Source organism: Oikopleura dioica, chromosome PAR (genome assembly GCF_907165135.1).
Source record: "Oikopleura dioica chromosome PAR, OKI2018_I68_1.0, whole genome shotgun sequence".
NCBI classification, from domain to species: domain Eukaryota; kingdom Metazoa; phylum Chordata; class Appendicularia; order Copelata; family Oikopleuridae; genus Oikopleura; species Oikopleura dioica.
This window is the reverse complement of record NC_137293.1, coordinates 15,881,028-15,898,053: the sequence shown is the minus strand read 5'-3', so window position 1 is coordinate 15,898,053 and position 17,026 is coordinate 15,881,028. Positions and strand designations below refer to the sequence as shown.

General features: G+C 41.7%; 6 protein-coding genes, 1 long non-coding RNA gene and 1 other non-coding gene across 11 annotated transcripts in view; 6 read left to right on the top strand and 2 right to left on the bottom strand.

Annotated features, from left to right (window-relative positions):
• LOC145703382 (peroxiredoxin-6-like) overlaps nucleotides 1–10,276 on the top strand; it is a 40,170-nt gene extending 29,894 nt beyond the window's left edge. The window contains exons 2-5 of the mRNA XM_081780739.1: nucleotides 9,285–9,366; nucleotides 9,409–9,675; nucleotides 9,717–9,898; nucleotides 9,940–10,276. Of these exons, the coding sequence (XP_081636865.1) occupies nucleotides 9,285–9,366; nucleotides 9,409–9,675; nucleotides 9,717–9,898; nucleotides 9,940–10,066 (658 nt within the window). The 3' untranslated portion in view covers nucleotides 10,067–10,276. The remainder of the gene's footprint in view (nucleotides 1–9,284; nucleotides 9,367–9,408; nucleotides 9,676–9,716; nucleotides 9,899–9,939) is intronic.
• LOC145704872 (uncharacterized) lies at nucleotides 458–1,282 on the bottom strand. Its single transcript, XR_014134511.1, has 3 exons — nucleotides 1,065–1,282; nucleotides 658–712; nucleotides 458–527 (listed from the first exon to the last, which is right to left on the bottom strand). It is a non-coding gene; the product is annotated as an uncharacterized LOC145704872 (long non-coding RNA).
• Nucleotides 1,316–2,425, bottom strand: LOC145705488 (achelase-2-like). The gene is made up of 7 exons (XM_081782971.1): nucleotides 2,387–2,425; nucleotides 2,224–2,284; nucleotides 2,110–2,170; nucleotides 1,985–2,054; nucleotides 1,623–1,655; nucleotides 1,487–1,548; nucleotides 1,316–1,400 (listed from the first exon to the last, which is right to left on the bottom strand). Exons 1-7 carry the CDS (start codon nucleotides 2,423–2,425, stop codon nucleotides 1,316–1,318), a joined length of 411 nt encoding a protein of 136 aa, XP_081639097.1.
• TRNAG-GCC (transfer RNA glycine (anticodon GCC)) lies at nucleotides 2,571–2,641 on the top strand. The gene has a single exon. It is a non-coding gene; the product is annotated as a tRNA-Gly (tRNA).
• Nucleotides 4,979–5,998, top strand: LOC145703390 (acyl-coenzyme A thioesterase 13-like). The gene is made up of 3 exons (XM_081780747.1): nucleotides 4,979–5,162; nucleotides 5,246–5,434; nucleotides 5,763–5,998. The coding sequence occupies exons 1-3, from the start codon at nucleotides 5,076–5,078 to the stop codon at nucleotides 5,952–5,954; spliced, it is 468 nt and encodes a 155-aa protein (XP_081636873.1). The 5' UTR covers nucleotides 4,979–5,075; the 3' UTR covers nucleotides 5,955–5,998.
• LOC145703370 (uncharacterized) lies at nucleotides 6,027–9,241 on the top strand. 2 transcript variants are annotated; one of them, XM_081780723.1, is made up of 5 exons: nucleotides 6,027–6,518; nucleotides 6,864–7,041; nucleotides 8,298–8,472; nucleotides 8,518–8,873; nucleotides 8,940–9,241. In XM_081780723.1, the coding sequence occupies exons 1-5, from the start codon at nucleotides 6,059–6,061 to the stop codon at nucleotides 9,058–9,060; spliced, it is 1,290 nt and encodes a 429-aa protein (XP_081636849.1). In that variant the 5' UTR covers nucleotides 6,027–6,058; the 3' UTR covers nucleotides 9,061–9,241. The 2 variants fall into 2 exon arrangements, with proteins under 2 accessions (XP_081636849.1, XP_081636848.1); XM_081780722.1 differs by having other exon boundaries at nucleotides 6,861–7,041; nucleotides 8,940–9,238.
• Nucleotides 10,258–13,106, top strand: LOC145703361 (uncharacterized). 2 transcript variants are annotated; one of them, XM_081780713.1, is made up of 11 exons: nucleotides 10,258–10,426; nucleotides 10,495–10,562; nucleotides 10,605–10,891; nucleotides 10,938–11,133; nucleotides 11,176–11,486; nucleotides 11,531–11,629; nucleotides 11,693–11,814; nucleotides 11,859–12,063; nucleotides 12,106–12,247; nucleotides 12,380–12,544; nucleotides 12,592–13,106. In XM_081780713.1, the coding sequence occupies exons 1-11, from the start codon at nucleotides 10,303–10,305 to the stop codon at nucleotides 12,643–12,645; spliced, it is 1,773 nt and encodes a 590-aa protein (XP_081636839.1). In that variant the 5' UTR covers nucleotides 10,258–10,302; the 3' UTR covers nucleotides 12,646–13,106. The 2 variants fall into 2 exon arrangements, with proteins under 2 accessions (XP_081636839.1, XP_081636837.1); XM_081780711.1 differs by having other exon boundaries at nucleotides 10,599–10,891.
• A 401-nt stretch (nucleotides 13,107–13,507) lies between these two features.
• LOC145703363 (uncharacterized) lies at nucleotides 13,508–17,008 on the top strand. 2 transcript variants are annotated; one of them, XM_081780715.1, is made up of 9 exons: nucleotides 13,508–13,818; nucleotides 13,863–14,263; nucleotides 14,305–14,439; nucleotides 14,577–14,597; nucleotides 14,762–14,994; nucleotides 15,039–15,131; nucleotides 15,180–15,327; nucleotides 15,368–15,663; nucleotides 16,655–17,008. In XM_081780715.1, the coding sequence occupies exons 1-9, from the start codon at nucleotides 13,570–13,572 to the stop codon at nucleotides 16,798–16,800; spliced, it is 1,722 nt and encodes a 573-aa protein (XP_081636841.1). In that variant the 5' UTR covers nucleotides 13,508–13,569; the 3' UTR covers nucleotides 16,801–17,008. The 2 variants fall into 2 exon arrangements, with proteins under 2 accessions (XP_081636841.1, XP_081636842.1); XM_081780716.1 differs by lacking the exon at nucleotides 14,577–14,597.
• The last annotated feature ends 18 nt before the right edge of the window (nucleotides 17,009–17,026 follow it).

Below are 17,026 nucleotides of genomic sequence, written 5' to 3'. Positions count from 1 at the left end.
AAGAAATACTCGACATGTGCATTCGAGGCGGCAAGGACGCCGACGCTGATCGAATGTGCTGCGGCGGAATCACCAATGCTGCCGTTGTCTTCAACAATGCAAGTCCGAATCAGTTTTGTTGCGACGATGTTGTGACGAATACGACAGAAGGATTTTCGAACTGTGTTCCTAAGATTTAGAAATCTGAAATTTATCATTGTATCTGTATATTCATGACTACCAATAATTTATTGGAAATAAAGACATTAAAACAAGCTTTGTGAATAATTTTTTTATTGCAAGAAAACTGAGATTGTATATTTTCCTTTTCACTTGTTTGAGTTAATCCAGCTCAAATACTGGTTTACTTTATTTTGGTTCAAAGAGAGTTCCGCTGACCTTAGGATAGTATCAAGACAAAGTTTAAACTTTCCCCTTGGTCTATTTACTTGCAAAATAAGTTCTCGCTCTTTGAACCATATTCTTGAGTGAAAACGCCAGGCTTGCCAGTTGCATTGCATTTGGCGGAGCGCGGATAAGTCGATCCGCTAAAAGACGATGAGCACGTTTATTAACACGTACCGCAGAACTTAGGAATCCTTGCGGAGTTGTTGCCGCAAAAATAAGCAATTAGGGGTGCGAAATTGCCTGTTCATGTAAAACCTGCCTATGACTTACTTGTATTGAAGATCAGGGAAGCTGTAGATTCCGTAAATGATGTTGTTATGAACCGCTAAAATAGATGAGTTGAATTTTGCGAGCTGGAAAAAGTTTCTATAAGAACTTTCATAAAAGTCACGTAGCGGCTTTTTTCGAATCGAAGCCGCGATGCGGCTTCGCCCAAATTACCATTTACACCTAGCGAAAGCTTTTTTTTTATCAAAAGAGACATTTATATTTTGGAAAACGTTTCTTTTATATGTTCAACTTGTCGAAAACGCGATCCAAGAGAGAATTAATTATATCAAATTAATTCAAATTCGCTTGCTCCAGCGTCAAATAAGTGTTTTCATATCAATCGCCAAGTACTGTCGTTAATTACAACGGATCCAGCGCTCAATAAGTTATTGACAATAACTACAAACCTGGCGCTCCTCCGTCGTGGAAACAAGCTCCACTCGAACTGGGATTTCCTTCAATGCAGAATTGCTGCGGTGAGTAAACGAGTCCGTTCCAGCCGGTGCTAGAATTGCACGTCGAATGTGTTTTCGTCGATCCTGTGAAGCAATTTAGCTCCTTTGTGTCTCGACTGTTGCTGTCGTATCCATAAGCACATGTGGTAAAGGACGAAGCTGTACTTGTGGAAGACTTATTAAGGATCAGCTGTTTACGTAGGTCACCCCAAACTTTGTTTATAGCTGATCCCTGCCGATGGAAGGTTAACAGGCCGCACGTAATTATTAAATGTTATCGCGTTGCTCTTATTATTGAGTTACTTTTATTGCTCTTACTTTAGTAACCCTTAAGGGTCTCTTAGTAAAATTGTCTAATTATATCTCAACTTTGCCATTTGAGGATCATGATATCATTCTTCATCGAAGCTGCGGAGTAAGAGGGGTGTTTTCTGATCTAAATTATTTTGATCCAATTAATGTTCATTGGTCAAACCTAATTACATTTTTTGCAAAATATTAATCGCTTACCGTTGTTGTTGCTCTTTCCTGTACGTTCACCATCTTAAAATAAAAATAATTAAACTCATTTGAACGGTCATTCAGAGAACTTTTCTCAAAACAATGTTTTTCCTTATTTCGTCTAATTTAGTGTTCATAAATATTTTGACTAAAAACAAATACATAAAATGTCCAAAAGAGTTTTCTAGGGCTGACAACAGAGAAATACTTTGTAAACCTGTTTGCACAAGAAACGACTTAATTCGCCAGAATTTAAAGATATTGAACTACCGTATGTCGAAGCAGCTTCAGACCCTGACTCAGGTTTTCTACTCAGGTTAGCGAGTACCTAACCCTAACCCGTCGAAGAACCTGAAACGGTAGTTACTTACAGAAGTCGTAGATTGCATACCAGCGCGAACTTTGAGAGTTCCCGCGGAATCTCCAGTTTTTCTGTAATCGCTTGAATTGGAATTGGAAATTTAGGATTCTGGCTGAACTATTAACGATGGCTTACCAGTGAGCGGCGGTCAGGGCACTCGTGGTCGTGAGTACACTTGCTCCGCATTTGTAAGCGCCTAAAATGTTAATTTAATGTTACTACAACGGATTGCGGTTGGCTTTTTTTTACCCTTGTAGAATACACTCGCGACGTGCGGAACGCTCATTATTGAGGTAGAGCTTCCACCGCTTTTTTCGGTTTCTTTTTTTAGAAATTCGAGTTCCCGATATTTAAAATATCATTATTTCAAAGTTTAAACTAGTTCGTACTCTATCGATAGAACCGATTTCCTGATGCGCTCAGCGACTGGTAAGATCATATCAACTCTCATTTTTCTTGCTTGAATAACGAAAAAATGACCCTTGTGGGAAAATTTATCAGAGAGATGAGTGTTTCCATATGGTCGGCTCCCACCTTTAGCAATCTTTATATCTAAATATACAGTTGATATATTGTTCATTTTGAGAAACTTCCAAGCAACGTTGGTTCAGTGGTAGAATTCTCGCCTGCCACGCGGGAGGCCCGGGTTCGATTCCCGGACGTTGCAAGCATTTGCTTTTTATCAGCAAAAAAATTGCTGATCAGGTTATTCAACCCAATGGAAGTGGTCCCCTTCTTATCAATATCGATTCTTTTCAACGAAGCGCTAGTTCCGATCTTTCCGATAATCACCCGCGCCGCCAAAAATCGTCCAGTCTCCCGCTGATTTCGACTCGAAACCCATTCGCACGTGGGGCACATCCCGTTTAAAATAGGGGGTGGTCTAAACTTTGAAGGTCATATGTGTGATTAGAACTTCGGGTGGCCTAAACTTTGATCGTTTCCATGTGTGACTCTTTGAGAAAATGGCCTAAACTTTGAATTTCCCCGGAGGCGGTTCTGCCATCGGTGACTAGAGCACTGCCCGCTAAGGCCACTACGCTTTATGCAGACCAATAAAGATAACGTTTTTCATTCAAGGTGATGACACACATGGTACTAGTCAGAGTGCCTAGGGGGAAATTCAAAGTTTAGACCACTTTCACACATAGGAAGAATCAAAGTTTAGGCCACTTTCTCAAGGAATCACACATGAGAACGATCAAAGTTTAGGCCACACGAAATTCTTATCGCACATAACAACTTCAAAGTTTAGACCACCACCTATTTTATAAAACATCGCAGAACGTTTGAAAGACATCACTACAATCAATCAAAACATAACAAGAATGTCACAGCCAGTCTTTTTGAAATTCGACGATGTCAAAGGACATCAAGATTTCCAGATGAAAATCAACCGATTCGGCACTGCCGACTACGACTTCGAGTTCTCCTGCGGCTGCGGCTTCCTCGTGCCCACTATCGACCACCTTTACTTCGCTGACCTGTCCGGTTGGATGCTCAAATTCTACGAAGGAGTAGATGTGGAAAAAGAACAGTCTAACTGGAACGATCCGCACTTCAAACGAACTTCTCACGTCTTCTGCGACAAAGATGGCGAACAAGACTTCCGCATCCTCGATCTCATCAAGAAACGAAGACAGCGCCTCGCGACCGACAACAAATATCCCGATGTCCTGAAAGACAAGGAAATTTCGATGCACCACGATCGTCTCCTTCAAATCTGCTACAAGACTCTCCTCACTCACGAGAAAGAACCCCGCTTTCCAGAATCCAAGAAGTCCCAAAGGTCGAAACAGAAGACGACCAATACACTCATCGAGAAGCCCCTGATGAACGATGATGAGCTTGTCAAACTATTCAACGATCCTGCGACCGAACAGAAGAAAAACAAGAAGACCAAGAAGAACAATCAACGAAAGCCGAAGAAGCCAACGAAGAAGTAAAAAGTTTTCCTCTAAATCCAACTGCAATGTGTTGTTTCTTTAATTTTAGGCTACTGTTGCCAAATCACTGCGTGCACCTCTTGGTATTTCCTGTTAACCAATCCACAAATTGAACAAAATAAACTATTACTACTATTAATATTTTTTTGATTTGTCAAATTTGAATCTAAGCAATATAAGCACTTTAAAATATCGAAATGGCGAAAACTACAAAGTGTTTGTAACAAAGACCACCGAAAACCGCTGTAGAATCTTGCCGATAATCAGTGATAATAGTCACCTGCGCCGCCAAAACCCAGCTGCTTCCAATTCCTAACTCATTCGCATACGACGCCCTCTTTTTGGCACATGCACTGTATAAATCATTTAATCACTTTAATTTAAAGTCGGCGGTACCGATTTCTGTTTCGAGTTCTCCTGCGGCTGCGACTTTCACGTGCTTGCTTATATCCGCTACGAATTCATCGAGCTGGTAAATTTCATGGTAGCTTTCCACAAAGGGATCGACGTCAGGAAGGAACAATCGTACTGGAACAATCCGGACTTCAAACGAACTTCTCACGTCTTTTGCGACAAAGATGACGAACAAGGTTCCCGCATTATCGACATCATCAAGAAACGAAGAGAGGGTCTTAGAGAGATCATGATTGACGCGACTGCTGCTTTCAAAGAGAAGGTCTTGTCCAGGCAACACGATATTCTCCTACAAGTGCGCTGGTTGAAACTGCTCACTCGAGAAGAAGAGGAGGAAGAAGACTTCTGAAATTGATCAACGAAAGCCGCCAAAGAGACCTGCTAAGAACTAAACTTCTGTATGTACTGTTACGGTAACAGTGTTACCAAAGCTTGTTCCTACTGTACCCAACTGATTCTCACTCTTTTTGTTTGAAAAATAAACGTATTCCCAGAATGAAAGTTTTCAGGATTCGGCAAATGTGAAATTTAGCAATGTAAAGACTTCAAAATATCAAAATGGCTAGCGAGGTTAACGATGAACTCTCCGAGTTTCTTGATTCAAGCCGTCATTGGCCGTTAGTTTCCTGGGCGCGCACGCGTGATAGGCGGAAAGATGAGAAAAATTCACAAAGTTATCATTTTGGGACATTACGGAACCTTTTTCGAGCATTTCTCTAGAGAAGAATAAATTTTCCTGGAATGACGCATCTTTTGAATGCTTCGAAGATAAATGGAATTTTGGCAAAAGCTGCGAAAAATCTTGGTCCAGTTGAAAGAGCTTTTCAGGCGCGAGTTTCGAAGTCGAAGAAAGTTGATTTTTTTAAAGTTTCAATTCGAGACAAGGTTAATTTGTTTTCAACTCGTGTTAGAGAAAGTCAAAGATTCTCGATTTTCAACCTGGGAAGCTGATTTCATCCTATAAAATCGACGAAAACGAGCTGAATTTCAAAGGTCAACTTTCTCCTGGAACTCTTACATCCATCGTCGATTCTACCACTACAATTTTATGCATGACAGGGGATGCAAGACTAGCCGGTGTTTCTACCAAACTATCCCTGGTAAGCAGAAATGTGGACTCAACAAACTGTGTAGAGGACCTGAGTCAGGGTTACTTTTATGAAATTCTTATCAAATCTATTCTACTTTTTTCTGGCGAAGCCGCTCTGCGGCTTCGTTGTGGAAAAAGCCGCTACGCGGCTTTCATTAAAGCTCTTTTAGACCCTTGACTCAGGTCTTCTTCGCAGGTTTCTGAGCCAAGGCATAAATCCTATTTATTCAAGCGTTTTCATGAGAAATTCGGATAATTCAAAGTCTAAAGCGAATAATTTAAAAGTCGATTGACCAGCCCAATTGAGCAGAAAAAAAATAATCGAAAACTTTGTTCAGACGACACTCAAGCCAGTTGAACAATCGACGACAGAGCTTCGCTTGGAGAGCACTTTTCTCCAGGAGCAGGAAAAAATCGCCTTTCTAGAGACACGAATCACTTCATCTGACGGGGCAGAGCTGTTTGCCATTGGGCAGCACACCAAGTATCTTCATCCTCGATCGCGCGGAATGTTTCCATCAGCAGCTTGACACACTTATCCTTCATTTAATACCAGTGCTTCTCATTTTTTGTATCTTCTTTTTTTCATCGAGAACGGAAATCAATTTATATGTAATTTTTCAGATAGAACGGAATGATGAAAATGATCGACTTGAATGACAACCCGTGGGCAGTTTCCGACTCAAGCTTTGAAGATCTTCCGAGCACTGATCCTTGGCTGACTCCCTGCGAGAAAGAAGAAAAAGAAAACGACGAGAAAACGATACGACCGCCTCGAAAAGTTGCCAAACCTCAAAGTATAAAGCTCCTCTCCACGGCCAAGAACATTCCGCGCAGTGCCTTCGACTTGCCGAACATTTCCAACTCGGACAGGGTCGTCCAGTGCTCCAGCTTGCCGTCTCTTATCGATAACCTGCCGAGCGATGCGACGCTGCCCGAGATACTCTTTATGAAGCTGCAAGATGACGAGCTTTCCGATTCCAGATACGCAAAATGGCTCAAGAAGCAAATCAAGAATCCCGAAAGCATCGATTATTTGCAGAATAGACCCGTGCATTTGAAATGCACGGTGCCCGAAGCAAATCTTCAAACAGGTAATTCCAAGATTTACTTTTGTTGTTCATAAAATATGAAAATAGGAAGGCTCTATTAGTTATTCAATCCTGCTTGAGCTGGAGTAATACCTGTTGGCTCTAGCCCATACGTTTCATCAAGAGATTATTTCTGTTTATCTTGAGATAAAGTTGATTTTCGAGTCTTACTGAGGTTGTATAAATACTCGAAACGAGCACAAACTTTTAGATTTTCTTCTTTATTTTCTCTCTTTTCAAGAAATTTCAAAATTGCGATCTAGTGTATTTGCAAAGTCGCGTTTCTTTATTTGCCTTTCGCTCCTAACTTCTTTCTTTTTTTTTCAAAATTGAGATATTTTTTAGAAGATGCGCAGAGACTTTTCAACATGAAGAATATCCTCAACGAGGCGATTTATCGTCTCCTCAAGTACCCAGCCGATTTCGACAGTATGCTCGATTGCTTGATAAGCACGATTATCATGGGCGCGAATGGATTCGGCGACGAATTCATGGAATATGTCGCGGAAACAATTTATAATACATGGTAAGTCTTGCTTTGACCGCTGAAAAGGACCTTTACAAACCTTTATGATGTTTTAAGGGTATAGTCTAGGATCGACAAGTCCCACCCGACACCCGATCGAAAACCGACGTTTTTGTCGGGTTTTTGTTGGATTCTGCCTACCCTACAAAAACCCGACGTTGAAATTTTGACGACCCTACAAAATCGGATTTTTGTAGGGTCATTTATCGGGTTTTTGTAGGGTATTTTTGTCGGGTTTCTCATCGTATCTCCTCATCAGTTTCTTTAAAGAGGGCACCAAAACTTCTGTTAGCCAAAAATTATGTCTATTTTCGCCGATTTGGGTTCAATTTATTTGATTTAACTTCAGTGTTGTGAAAACCCGACGAGAACCCGACAAAGACCCGATGAAAACCCGAAAAATACCCGACAAAAACCCGAAAAAAATCCTACAAAAACCCGATAAAAAACCCGACAAAAACCCGACGAAAACCCGACAAAAACCCGATCGGAAAAATCAGAGCTCAAGAAAATCCGATGAAAACCCGATCCGGATTTCGGGGGCATTTGTCGATCCTAGGGTATAGTCATCGATTTTGGTAGGGTCTCCAATTTGTAATCTGAGCATATTTTTAGAATCCCCATAAAATTCTGAGCAAAAAACCCCTCATGATTATTTTGGCTATCTCAACCCATTTGGCGGCAAATTGCGTTTGAAAGTGGCAAAATTTAGTGTATTTTGCCATAAGCCGAATAATTTGAAATTTTGACCATTTTTAGGGGCATTGTAAGGGTGCCATATGATACATTTTTTGAAAGCTTATATTCAGAGCATTTATTTGGGACCCCTTAGGATAAGTTTGGGCTATGCCCGCAGGGCACATTATCAATCTGAAAGGTCAAAAATTGGTACCTTGGTTCTTTTAAAAATTTTTCAAAGAAAATTTTATGATTACAGTATAAGGCTGTGTCATTTTTAAGATATGGGTCTATATTTTAAGAAAATTATATAGAATCAATAGGTCTATTTAGAAACTTCGGACTTATAACGCCTTGAAAAGAGGCTATTTTGGCGTTATTTGGCCGAAAGCTCAACTTTGAGCGATCAGCAAACAAATATTTCCTTGGAAAATACGTAAAAGGCTGTGAGAAAAGTGAGATCTAGGATAGATATTTTATTTGAGCTATTTTAGAGCCTCTCACATATTCCAAGTCCCGAGTTATAACCCTCTGAAATCGGCCAAATCGACGACTATACCCTTAATTGTGTATTTTAGTGTCTGCGATATTCCATTCTGCCACATCGCGTCGAAATTAGTCGCAGAAATCTGTCTCAAGATCAAAAAAGGAGAGAACGAGAAAGGCTTCAGGACGATTTTGCTGATGATGCTCCAGAAAGAGTTCAGGAAGAAAGACGAGTTCGCCAAATCAATGGAAATATCCGAAAGAGAGGTAGCCTCAGAGTTCCCTGTTTCGTCCTCAGTTTTCCAATTTTAGAGGCTTCAAACACTGACGATGTTCATCGCGGAGCTTCTGGTGAATTTCCTCATTCCGAGCATTGAGAACGGCAAGCCAGCGAGAATACAGATCTTCTCAAAGCTTCTGCCGTCGCTCTTGCTCACTCTTATAAATACCCCATCGCCGAGCAATGTTCGCATCGCCACGCAAGTGCTTCGACTTGGAGTCGGCCCGATCATCGAAATCGAGCAAAACAACCGGACGGCGTTGGCGGAAGTGTGGCACTTGCTATCCATTCAGGCCAGGAGAGGAAACGAGAACGCAAAGAAAGTGCTCATCCAGAGAGCAACAGGCTGGAAAAGCTATCTGTCGGGAAGCGTAATAAGTAACAATCCGTAAGTAAAACGCCCTTGAGCATCTACTTCTTTCCGCTTGAGTTCTCTAAGTACCGGTATGTTCAGGAGAGAAGTAAACGCATTCGAATACGGCCGTGGAGAACCAGTCTTCTTCACTTCTGCGGGAATACCGTACATGGTATCGTCTCTGGCAGATCCAAAAAATTTAAAAGAATTGTTTTACTGAAAATGGAAAATTTTCAAATTTCTTCAAACTCACACCTCACCTTTTTTAGCATTTTATTGACGTTTATATTCACCACTGCCTTTAGCAATTTTATTTATTTTTAAAAGCAGCAAACAAAAACTCATTATCACTACCAAAAAACTATCTCACTGAAAAATTAACTAAATTAAAAAGAAAAACTCAATAATCACCTTCCTCAAAATTTCAGAAAAGATGTCTTTGAAGCTCGGCGATACCTTCCCAAACTTGTCGATGAAGACGACATGGGGAAACTTGAATCTTTATGACTACCTCGGAGAGTCTTGGGTAAGAGTTTCACAATTTTTGTAAAAGAAAATTTACGTTTAGGGTATTCTTTTTTCGCATCCAGCTGATTACACTCCAGTTTGCACCACCGAACTTGGAGCCGCCGCCAAGTACGCGCCAGAGTTCAAAGAGCTCAACACAAAGTTGATTGGGCTCTCTATTGATACCATGGCCGATCACGAAGGATGGATCAAAGATATCCAAGACTACAACAAACTCGAAGGCGGCTTTCCCTTCCCTCTTATCTCAGACGACCGAACAATCGCCACCCAACTTGGCATGCTTGACCCCGACGAGCTTGACTCCACTGTAAGTCCTTCTTACCCAGTGCGTCATTTCAATATTTCCAGGGAACTCCTTTGACCGCCAGAGCTGTATTTGTCATTGGACCAGACAGAAAACTCAAACTCTCTCTCCTCTACCCTGCCACCACTGGTCGAAACTTTGACGAAATTATTCGCGTTGTTAAATCTCTTCAATTAACTGCCCTCCACAAAGTAGCCACACCTCAGAACTGGAAGTCAGGCGACAAGTAAATTTCCAGTCTCATTTCCCTTTCTGACCCGTGTTCAGGTGCATGGTTGTTCCATCGTTGACCGATGAGCAAGCGACGAAGCGATTCGCAAAGGGCTTCGAAAAGGCCTCTCTTCCATCTGGAAAAGGATACATCCGCTTGACCCCGGACCCGAGCCAGAGTTGAATGCTCAACTCCACCCATTCCAAAACTAGTTCACACTGTACTCAACAAATTATCCCGCTCCTCTGGTTGGCCAGCCCGCCAGCATAATTGATCACCCCTTCCTTCTACCCTTTCAATAAACATTTTTCTTCGTATTGTTCTTGAGACCTGACATGTGATACAAGTGCTTACAAGTGATACAATTCGTTAAGGATACATGAACTACTGATATGTTTTTGAAGCTTTGTTTATTGTAGATGGCAACTGTGCTAGACTCCGAATGGCTTTCAAGTTTGACTTCAATGGAGCTGGTCCAGCTTTTTCTTGTTTCCAAGCTGATGAACCACGTTGATACATCGAGTTGTTTAGGCGTCTACTCAGGCAACAAGGTTTCCACTTATCGCAATTGCCCTAGCACGAGAACACTCACATTAAAACCTAAATGACAGCTCTGCATAAAATCTTCCAATTCAAAAATCTCGATCTCAGCGCGCTGCGAAAGCACAAAACTATCGAAGTAAGCGATTTGACAGTTTTCCCATAACGTTATCAGCGCCAGTACAACTCCCACCAAATCCAGCAAGCGATGATTGATCAGCTTCACAGAGACCAGGAGGCGGTGACGGCGACGTTTTTCAACGACAGAAACACAGGAGAAGCGAGTTATTTGGCCCCGGAAAAGTACGACTGCGCGGAGCACTTCATGGATGCCATCGACTCAGACGAGGAAATCGTTGTTGATAATGACCCCGTTTATACTTGTGATAAAGAGGCGATCGGCCCTTATTGCAGCGAGCAGTTTAATAGTGAGCGAGAGCTGGAGCTCCATCTCAAGCTCTGGCACAGGTACTCTTCCTTGATTGCATGATGGAGACGACGTTTGTTCTTTCAGTAATTATGTGACGTCTGATTGTAAACACTGCCTTAGAAGATTTGAAAACCAAACTATTCTCAAACAGCATGTAAAATCTTGTAATCGAGTTCTTCCGACGAGGCTCTTTGAAAATGAATCTGAGGATTCTTCTCCTAAGCCCAAACGCGTTCGCCGTTCCACATTGAGACAGTCCGTTTCGGAGCGCTCAAGCTCAGTAAGATCCGTAGCGTTAAACGATTTTTAATCGCATAATTAGTCGATAAAATTGGAGCCGCCAGAAAATTTCAAAAATGAAGGTCCGATGGTGCTTAATTTGCCTCCTCTTCCAAGCTCGCCCGAAAAGAAACCAGCCGTTTCAATGAGCATGAGCAATTCTTTGAACACACCAACTACGAGTAGTGCTGCTCTAGCGTTGATAAAAGCCCCATTACCGGCAAAGGTGTCAAAGAAATGTGAATACGATGGGCCGTACTGTAAGGAGTTTGGGACAATGCCTGAGCTTGAGAATCACAAACTACTGTGGCATAGCAACTATGTTCCGACAGTTTGCGAGCGCTGTTTTCAGAGGTTCTAAAGATACTAAACTAAGTCGTTCAACCAGAAGTTTTAAGGTTTAAAAATATTGGTGAACTAAAAGATCACAAAGTTGTCTGTCCAGGGCATCCACCCGGATATGATTCCCCGCAGCCTACAGAAATAATTCCAAGAAGGTAATTAACCCTTCGAGGGGTCCCCTCGGACTTGTCGTTTTCCAGACATTAATTTTAATACAGAACGAGACGCATAACTCTGACGGAGGCTGAGATAAACGAAGCCGAAGCGGAAAACAGCGATGAAATCATAGAAATAAACTGCCCCTCTACGACGATGAGTGACTTTAGCATTCCGGTCTCAGGTTTGGCTAGGTAAGATCGCTGGGTGTTAATGTGTACTCCGTAGTCATCAAGCAGAATGGATCAATGTTTTCGGCGAACTCGGTAGGAGCGACAAACAGTCGCCAACCGACAAATGCCGAAAACATTGCGCTTCAGCATTCGTACGACTGTTCGTGTGAAACATGTCGAACTTGTAGTATTTGCAATGACACCTTCAAAAATAAAACTGGGCTAGCAATTCATAACAAGAAGCGTCACGATCTTAATAGGTACACTTTCCCTCCTCCATTCAAGAAAATAAATGTCCCTAGAAACTCAACGCAGCAGATAAAGATAGAGCCCAAAAGTGGCATGCACCGAACGTTGAACGAAACATGCAGTGGAGTTAACCCGAACTGCACATGTGCAAAATGCTGCCAGTGTCACATTTGCGGCCAAATGACCGTTTCGAAGGTGAGTTCTACCGACCTAGAGAGCAACTTTTACAGTCAATCGATAACTCTCACGGCAAGCTTCAAGAATCGATACTAAATAGCCAGCGGGCATAAATCAAACCCTCCGAAAAGGGATGAAAGTTACTTTCAGATAATGCGCGTGGTTCACATGCAAAACGAGCACGGAATCGGAGGCCTTGAAACTGGGCATCAAATGCTCTGCCGCTGCGATTCGTGCACAAACTGCCCAATCTGCGGCGCAGTTTCTTCCTCCCAGCACGGGCTCAAAATCCACCTGGCGCAGCGTCACAATCTGGTTGGCTTTTCTCATCTGAAAAACGGATTTTTATTTTTGAATTTAAGAAAATGGTCCGGAACGCATATACGTCAAAAGCGCGATATATCTTCAAATCTTAACACCCGCGAGCTTCAAAAACTTCATAATGAAGTTACACTACTTTATTTTATTACATTTTGTAAATAAGCTCTTTTAGTCTTTTCAAATTTTATTCTCCTTACTTTTCCTTTATGTTTACGATTGACCCTCTAAAGAAATTTCATTTTTCAATTAAGAAAATTTCATTGTGATAAGGCGTTCTGCTTTTTAGTTCAAGCTTGATATCAAAAAGAATTCTGGTCCAACCAGTCGAAACTTATGATGAATTTTTTATTTCTTTTTTTTTCCCCAATTTAGGTTTTCGATGTTTCGTTCTATGTCCCTCCTCTTCATCTTTTTTTCTCTTTATCGATGTCAGTTTTTATATCCCCATACCTGCTTTATTGCTTTCAACAACAGTGCAACACCACTGAAAACTTTTAACACTTTGAAAAAAGTATTCACACTTTCAATTATCAAGACGACTCAAAATGGAATAAATTCGAAACTGACTGGCCCTGTTTCAGATACTTTAAGTCGATATTCGGTATTTAAAAAATGGAAACCATCGCCGAGGAGACTTTGACGCCTCCCCAAGAAGTTCTTACCCCTCCGAGTATTTCTGATGAAGAATTGAATGAGTACGTCCGCGTTCGAACGATTCATCGGAGAAAGATCGTCGAGGTCAAGGAGAAATACCTCGTTCTCAGGGACACTTCGAGCTCTGACGGGCTTCTTTATCACCGAGAGGAAGAAGATGTCAGGCTTGAAGATATTCACACCGAAGGTAAATTCGGCAATTTCGGTAGATCTAACTGAGTTTTCTTGTAGAAAAGAAGATTTCCCTTGATCAACTAATATTCGAATGCAACAGCGCGTCAAAAACATTCAATCCTGGTCTTCCAACTCTGGCCAGCCATCTCCACGCGAAGCTATTTTCGAAACGGCGAGTTCCGGCGAGCAGAATGGAAAGTCAGCCCGGAGCAAAAAAGAAGCCAAAAGTCGTTGAAGCCGAGTCAGAGCAAAATCAGATAGAGACGCAAGTGCAAAGCAGCCTGCGTATTATTAAAAATAGAGAAAACGACGCACATGACGATGAGAGACTTTCGGATCTTATTGCTCTTAGAGAACAGCAAATGGAGCTAGAGAAAGTTAAATCGGAACCGGCGGATGAAGAAGATGACAATTTGCCAGTCTCAAATTTTCGATCGAAGGTAAATTGGCAATTTTGTTATTTTTTTCTATCGTTTTTTCGTAGATGAGCATTTCCGATTATATAAATACCCCGCCGACGATGGACGAGCTAACGATGCATTCTGCAGAAACCAGCGAAAATCTACCGCAACCAGTGATGGAAACAGCGCAAGATTACTGCAACGAAGTGAAGCAAGAAATCGACGACGATCCGACCCCGACCAGCACCATTTCGAACCAGTTTTCAAACCAAAACAGCAACGGCACCGACTACAACTTCTTTGGTTCCTGCTCGTCCTTTCAGAACTCCCCGTCGTCGACGAGCACGTCTATGTCTTGTGATGCCATGGTCGATTTGAGTGTTGGCTCTCTCGTTTGGGCCAAGTTCATCGGCGACGCTCCGAAAGAACAAGAAGAAGAACTTTTCTACCCCGCGCTTATCAAGCAAATACTCGATCAAAGAAGGTATCAAATGCTGATTCCCAGATTCTAACCTCCAATTCTAGCGCGAACATAAAAGTCGTCTATCTCGACGCTGACTTCATGAAAACTGTCACTATCAAGAAATCACATGTGTTGCTTCTCAGCGAAGATAGAATTAGAAAGTCTGATATAAAATTCTATCGCAGAGTGACGGAAACGTAAGTACATCGGGTCGATCGGTTGACTGCAAAAAGAATTCATTCATTCTGGTGTCCGTCATATTCATCCTCCCTCTTTCCCTTGTCACCTTTCCTTCCTGGTACGTATCATTATCTGGTTTTAATACTTTTTCTAGTGACGCAAATATGAACTGCAGGTATAAACGCTAAATATAACATTTGGTGCTAGCATCTCGATTGCCATTGAATCATTGTTTTAACAGCTTAGATTAACTCGATAGTTAATTCTTGATTAATTAGGTGTATCTGACCATCCTATTATAGGATGATCCTATTGATGAGAAAGTCACATGATATTTAGCAACGACAGGTGGTTACCAACTCAAGTGATTGGCCTCTGGGGCCGTCGAAAACCGGATGTCGATAGCAAGGATGTAATGAGTATGGCAACTAAATGGTCGGGCTACGAATGCCAAGACTTGAACGACGATACAGTCAGGCTTGTTCAAATGACCGACTGCGCAATTGTCGTCAACGAGAATATTATCAGAGATTATAGTATACGAATGCCGGACAATCCTCTTCCTACTTATGGTTGTTTTCGCTCAAATTTATAAAAGTGCTTACTGGAGTTTAAGAACTAAATTACAATCCCTTCACGCCTCGAGTTCGCAAAACCAGTGCTGTGGATACCTTGCTCGACAAGTTTCCCTTTTACCGTCATGTTTTTCGTAAGCAACCAAAGCTCAAGCCACCGTTCTCTAAATAACCCTGACTAGATTTTGCTCCATCAAAGCTGGCGGATAAATACAGAATGCAAATCGAGCACGTGATGGGAGGAGAAGTCTGCGACAAATTGGACGTCAACGAACATGATTTTTCAAAGACAATTTTGTGTATTGCAGAGGATAAAGGAAAAACACTCAAGTAAGACCAACGATTATCTTCCATGTTTTCATTTTGTCAGGGGCTACAGTTCGATCGGTCTCTTCTGTTTGGCCAGCGATATTCCGATTGTCTCGATAGAATGGCTTGAAAAGTGCCTTAGAACGAAGAGGAAACGCGCGCTCGGGAAAAGAGACTATATCTTCGAGCCTAACCTGAGAAATTTATCAACGATTCTGAAAGGATATTTAATCAAATTTTGCATGAAGCCGCAGCATCGCAACAAAATGACGCGCATCGCCATTCGACTTGGCGCAATTTGCACGGACAAAGATGTTTCAGACGAGGCTATTGATACATTCGTCGACTATATTGCCAGTAAGACCCTTCGCCATCATTAGGGTAAATCACTAATATTTTCCACTTTTTTTCTTGCTAAGTAGAGTAGGAATATAATACCTTTTTATAATCCCCAGAAGCTGAGGATCATTTTGACTATTGATAGTGGGGGGTGATCTCGTACCCTGAGGCCATTTTGGTACCCCGGAAGTCCCAAAATGTGGCCAACTTCGGAAATTCGAATTTTCGAGGCCGTACCTAAGCTTTTTAGACGGAGCTATCTATACCAGCTTGTAGCTCAGGCTCTGACGGTTATTTTGAGGGTAGAGTATGTCCCGGGCTACTCTAGAAGAGGTGGAGGTGGTGCAAAGCTGGGGTCAAGACCGGAAGTCCAGCTAAAATGAACTTACGTGATTTAAATACAGTAACACTTTAGCAACTGTAAATACATAATTGGTCACCTAGGTCAACTTGGGGTCACTCGGGGTCATCTAAGGTCAAGATTTAAAAAATACGTCTTGAATTAAATAACACCCCCAACATGACCCCAGATGACCCTGAGTGACCCCAAGTTGACCTCGGGTGACCAATTATGTATTTACAGTTGCTTTTTTAAAGTGTTACTGTATTTAAATCATATAAGAGTTCATTTTAGCTGGACTTTTGGTCTTGACCCCAGCTTTGCACCACCTCCACCACTTTCTAGAGTAGCCCGGGACATACTTTTCTACCCCTCAAAATAACCGTCAGAGCCTGAGCTACAAGCTGGTATAGATAGCTCCGTCTAAAAAGCTTAGTTACGGCCTCGAAAATTCGAATTTCCGAAGTTGGCCACATTTTGGGACTTCCGGGGTACCAAAATGGCCTCAGGGTACGAGATGACCCCCCACTATCAATAGTCAAAATGATCCTCAGCTTCTGGGGATTATAAAAAGGTATTATATGCCTCTTCTACAAAGCCCAAAAAAGAGCTCAAATATTAGTGATTTACCCTAGCCATCATTATGAAGCTATTGCAACTTTCTTTTAGTTCATTATGACAAGAAGCACTCAAGCAAAGTGCGTGGCGCCTCAAATGTAACGCTTAATTGGTTCATAACTTGTATTGAACAAAAAAGGCGGATAAACATCGATTCCCGTTATCTGATACAGGGCCCTGAAATAAAAGATAGATGACCCTAACCCTATCAACAGTCATTAACTACTACTGTACATTTTAACTGCTCATCACGCTTTCAAACCTCATGCTTTAAATCATAAACTGCCGAAACCGCTCTACTTTAGTACCATACTGAAACATTATTCTTTTTTCGAACTGTTCGCCCAATTGTATTTTTATGTATGTATTCTCTACTTTCAAAAAAGGCCAAATACTAAACTGTTAGTTGTGACTCACCCCTTT

Bases quoted from the DNA above. Each gene is read 5' to 3' on its own strand.
- LOC145705488 (XM_081782971.1), bottom strand. From the start codon at position 2,425: ATGAGAGTTGATATGATCTTACCAGTCGCTGAGCGCATC. The intron at 2,171-2,223 runs GTAAAAAAAAGC...TTAACATTTTAG, and splicing joins CGCGAGTGTATTCTACAAGG to GCGCTTACAAATGCGGAGCA. The intron at 1,401-1,486 runs GCAAAGTTGAGA...ACTCAATAATAA, and splicing joins GATATCATGATCCTCAAATG to GAGCAACGCGATAACATTTA.
- LOC145703390 (XM_081780747.1), top strand. From the start codon at position 5,076: ATGACGCATCTTTTGAATGCTTCGAAGATAAATGGAATTTTGGCAAAA. The intron at 5,163-5,245 runs GCGCGAGTTTCG...AACTCGTGTTAG, and splicing joins CAGTTGAAAGAGCTTTTCAG to AGAAAGTCAAAGATTCTCGA. The intron at 5,435-5,762 runs GTAAGCAGAAAT...AACTTTGTTCAG, and splicing joins TTTCTACCAAACTATCCCTG to ACGACACTCAAGCCAGTTGA.
- LOC145703370 (XM_081780722.1), top strand. From the start codon at position 6,059: ATGATGAAAATGATCGACTTGAATGACAACCCGTGGGCAGTTTCCGAC. The intron at 6,519-6,860 runs GTAATTCCAAGA...GATATTTTTTAG, and splicing joins CGAAGCAAATCTTCAAACAG to AAGATGCGCAGAGACTTTTC. The intron at 8,473-8,517 runs GTAGCCTCAGAG...TTCCAATTTTAG, and splicing joins TGGAAATATCCGAAAGAGAG to AGGCTTCAAACACTGACGAT.
- LOC145703361 (XM_081780711.1), top strand. From the start codon at position 10,303: ATGGCAACTGTGCTAGACTCCGAATGGCTTTCAAGTTTGACTTCAATG. The intron at 10,427-10,494 runs GCAACAAGGTTT...CCTAAATGACAG, and splicing joins TTGTTTAGGCGTCTACTCAG to CTCTGCATAAAATCTTCCAA. The intron at 12,064-12,105 runs GTACACTTTCCC...AAATGTCCCTAG, and splicing joins AAGCGTCACGATCTTAATAG to AAACTCAACGCAGCAGATAA.
- LOC145703363 (XM_081780715.1), top strand. From the start codon at position 13,570: ATGGAAAGTCAGCCCGGAGCAAAAAAGAAGCCAAAAGTCGTTGAAGCC. The intron at 15,328-15,367 runs GTAAGACCAACG...TCATTTTGTCAG, and splicing joins GATAAAGGAAAAACACTCAA to GGGCTACAGTTCGATCGGTC. The intron at 15,664-16,654 runs GTAAGACCCTTC...ACTTTCTTTTAG, and splicing joins ATTCGTCGACTATATTGCCA to TTCATTATGACAAGAAGCAC.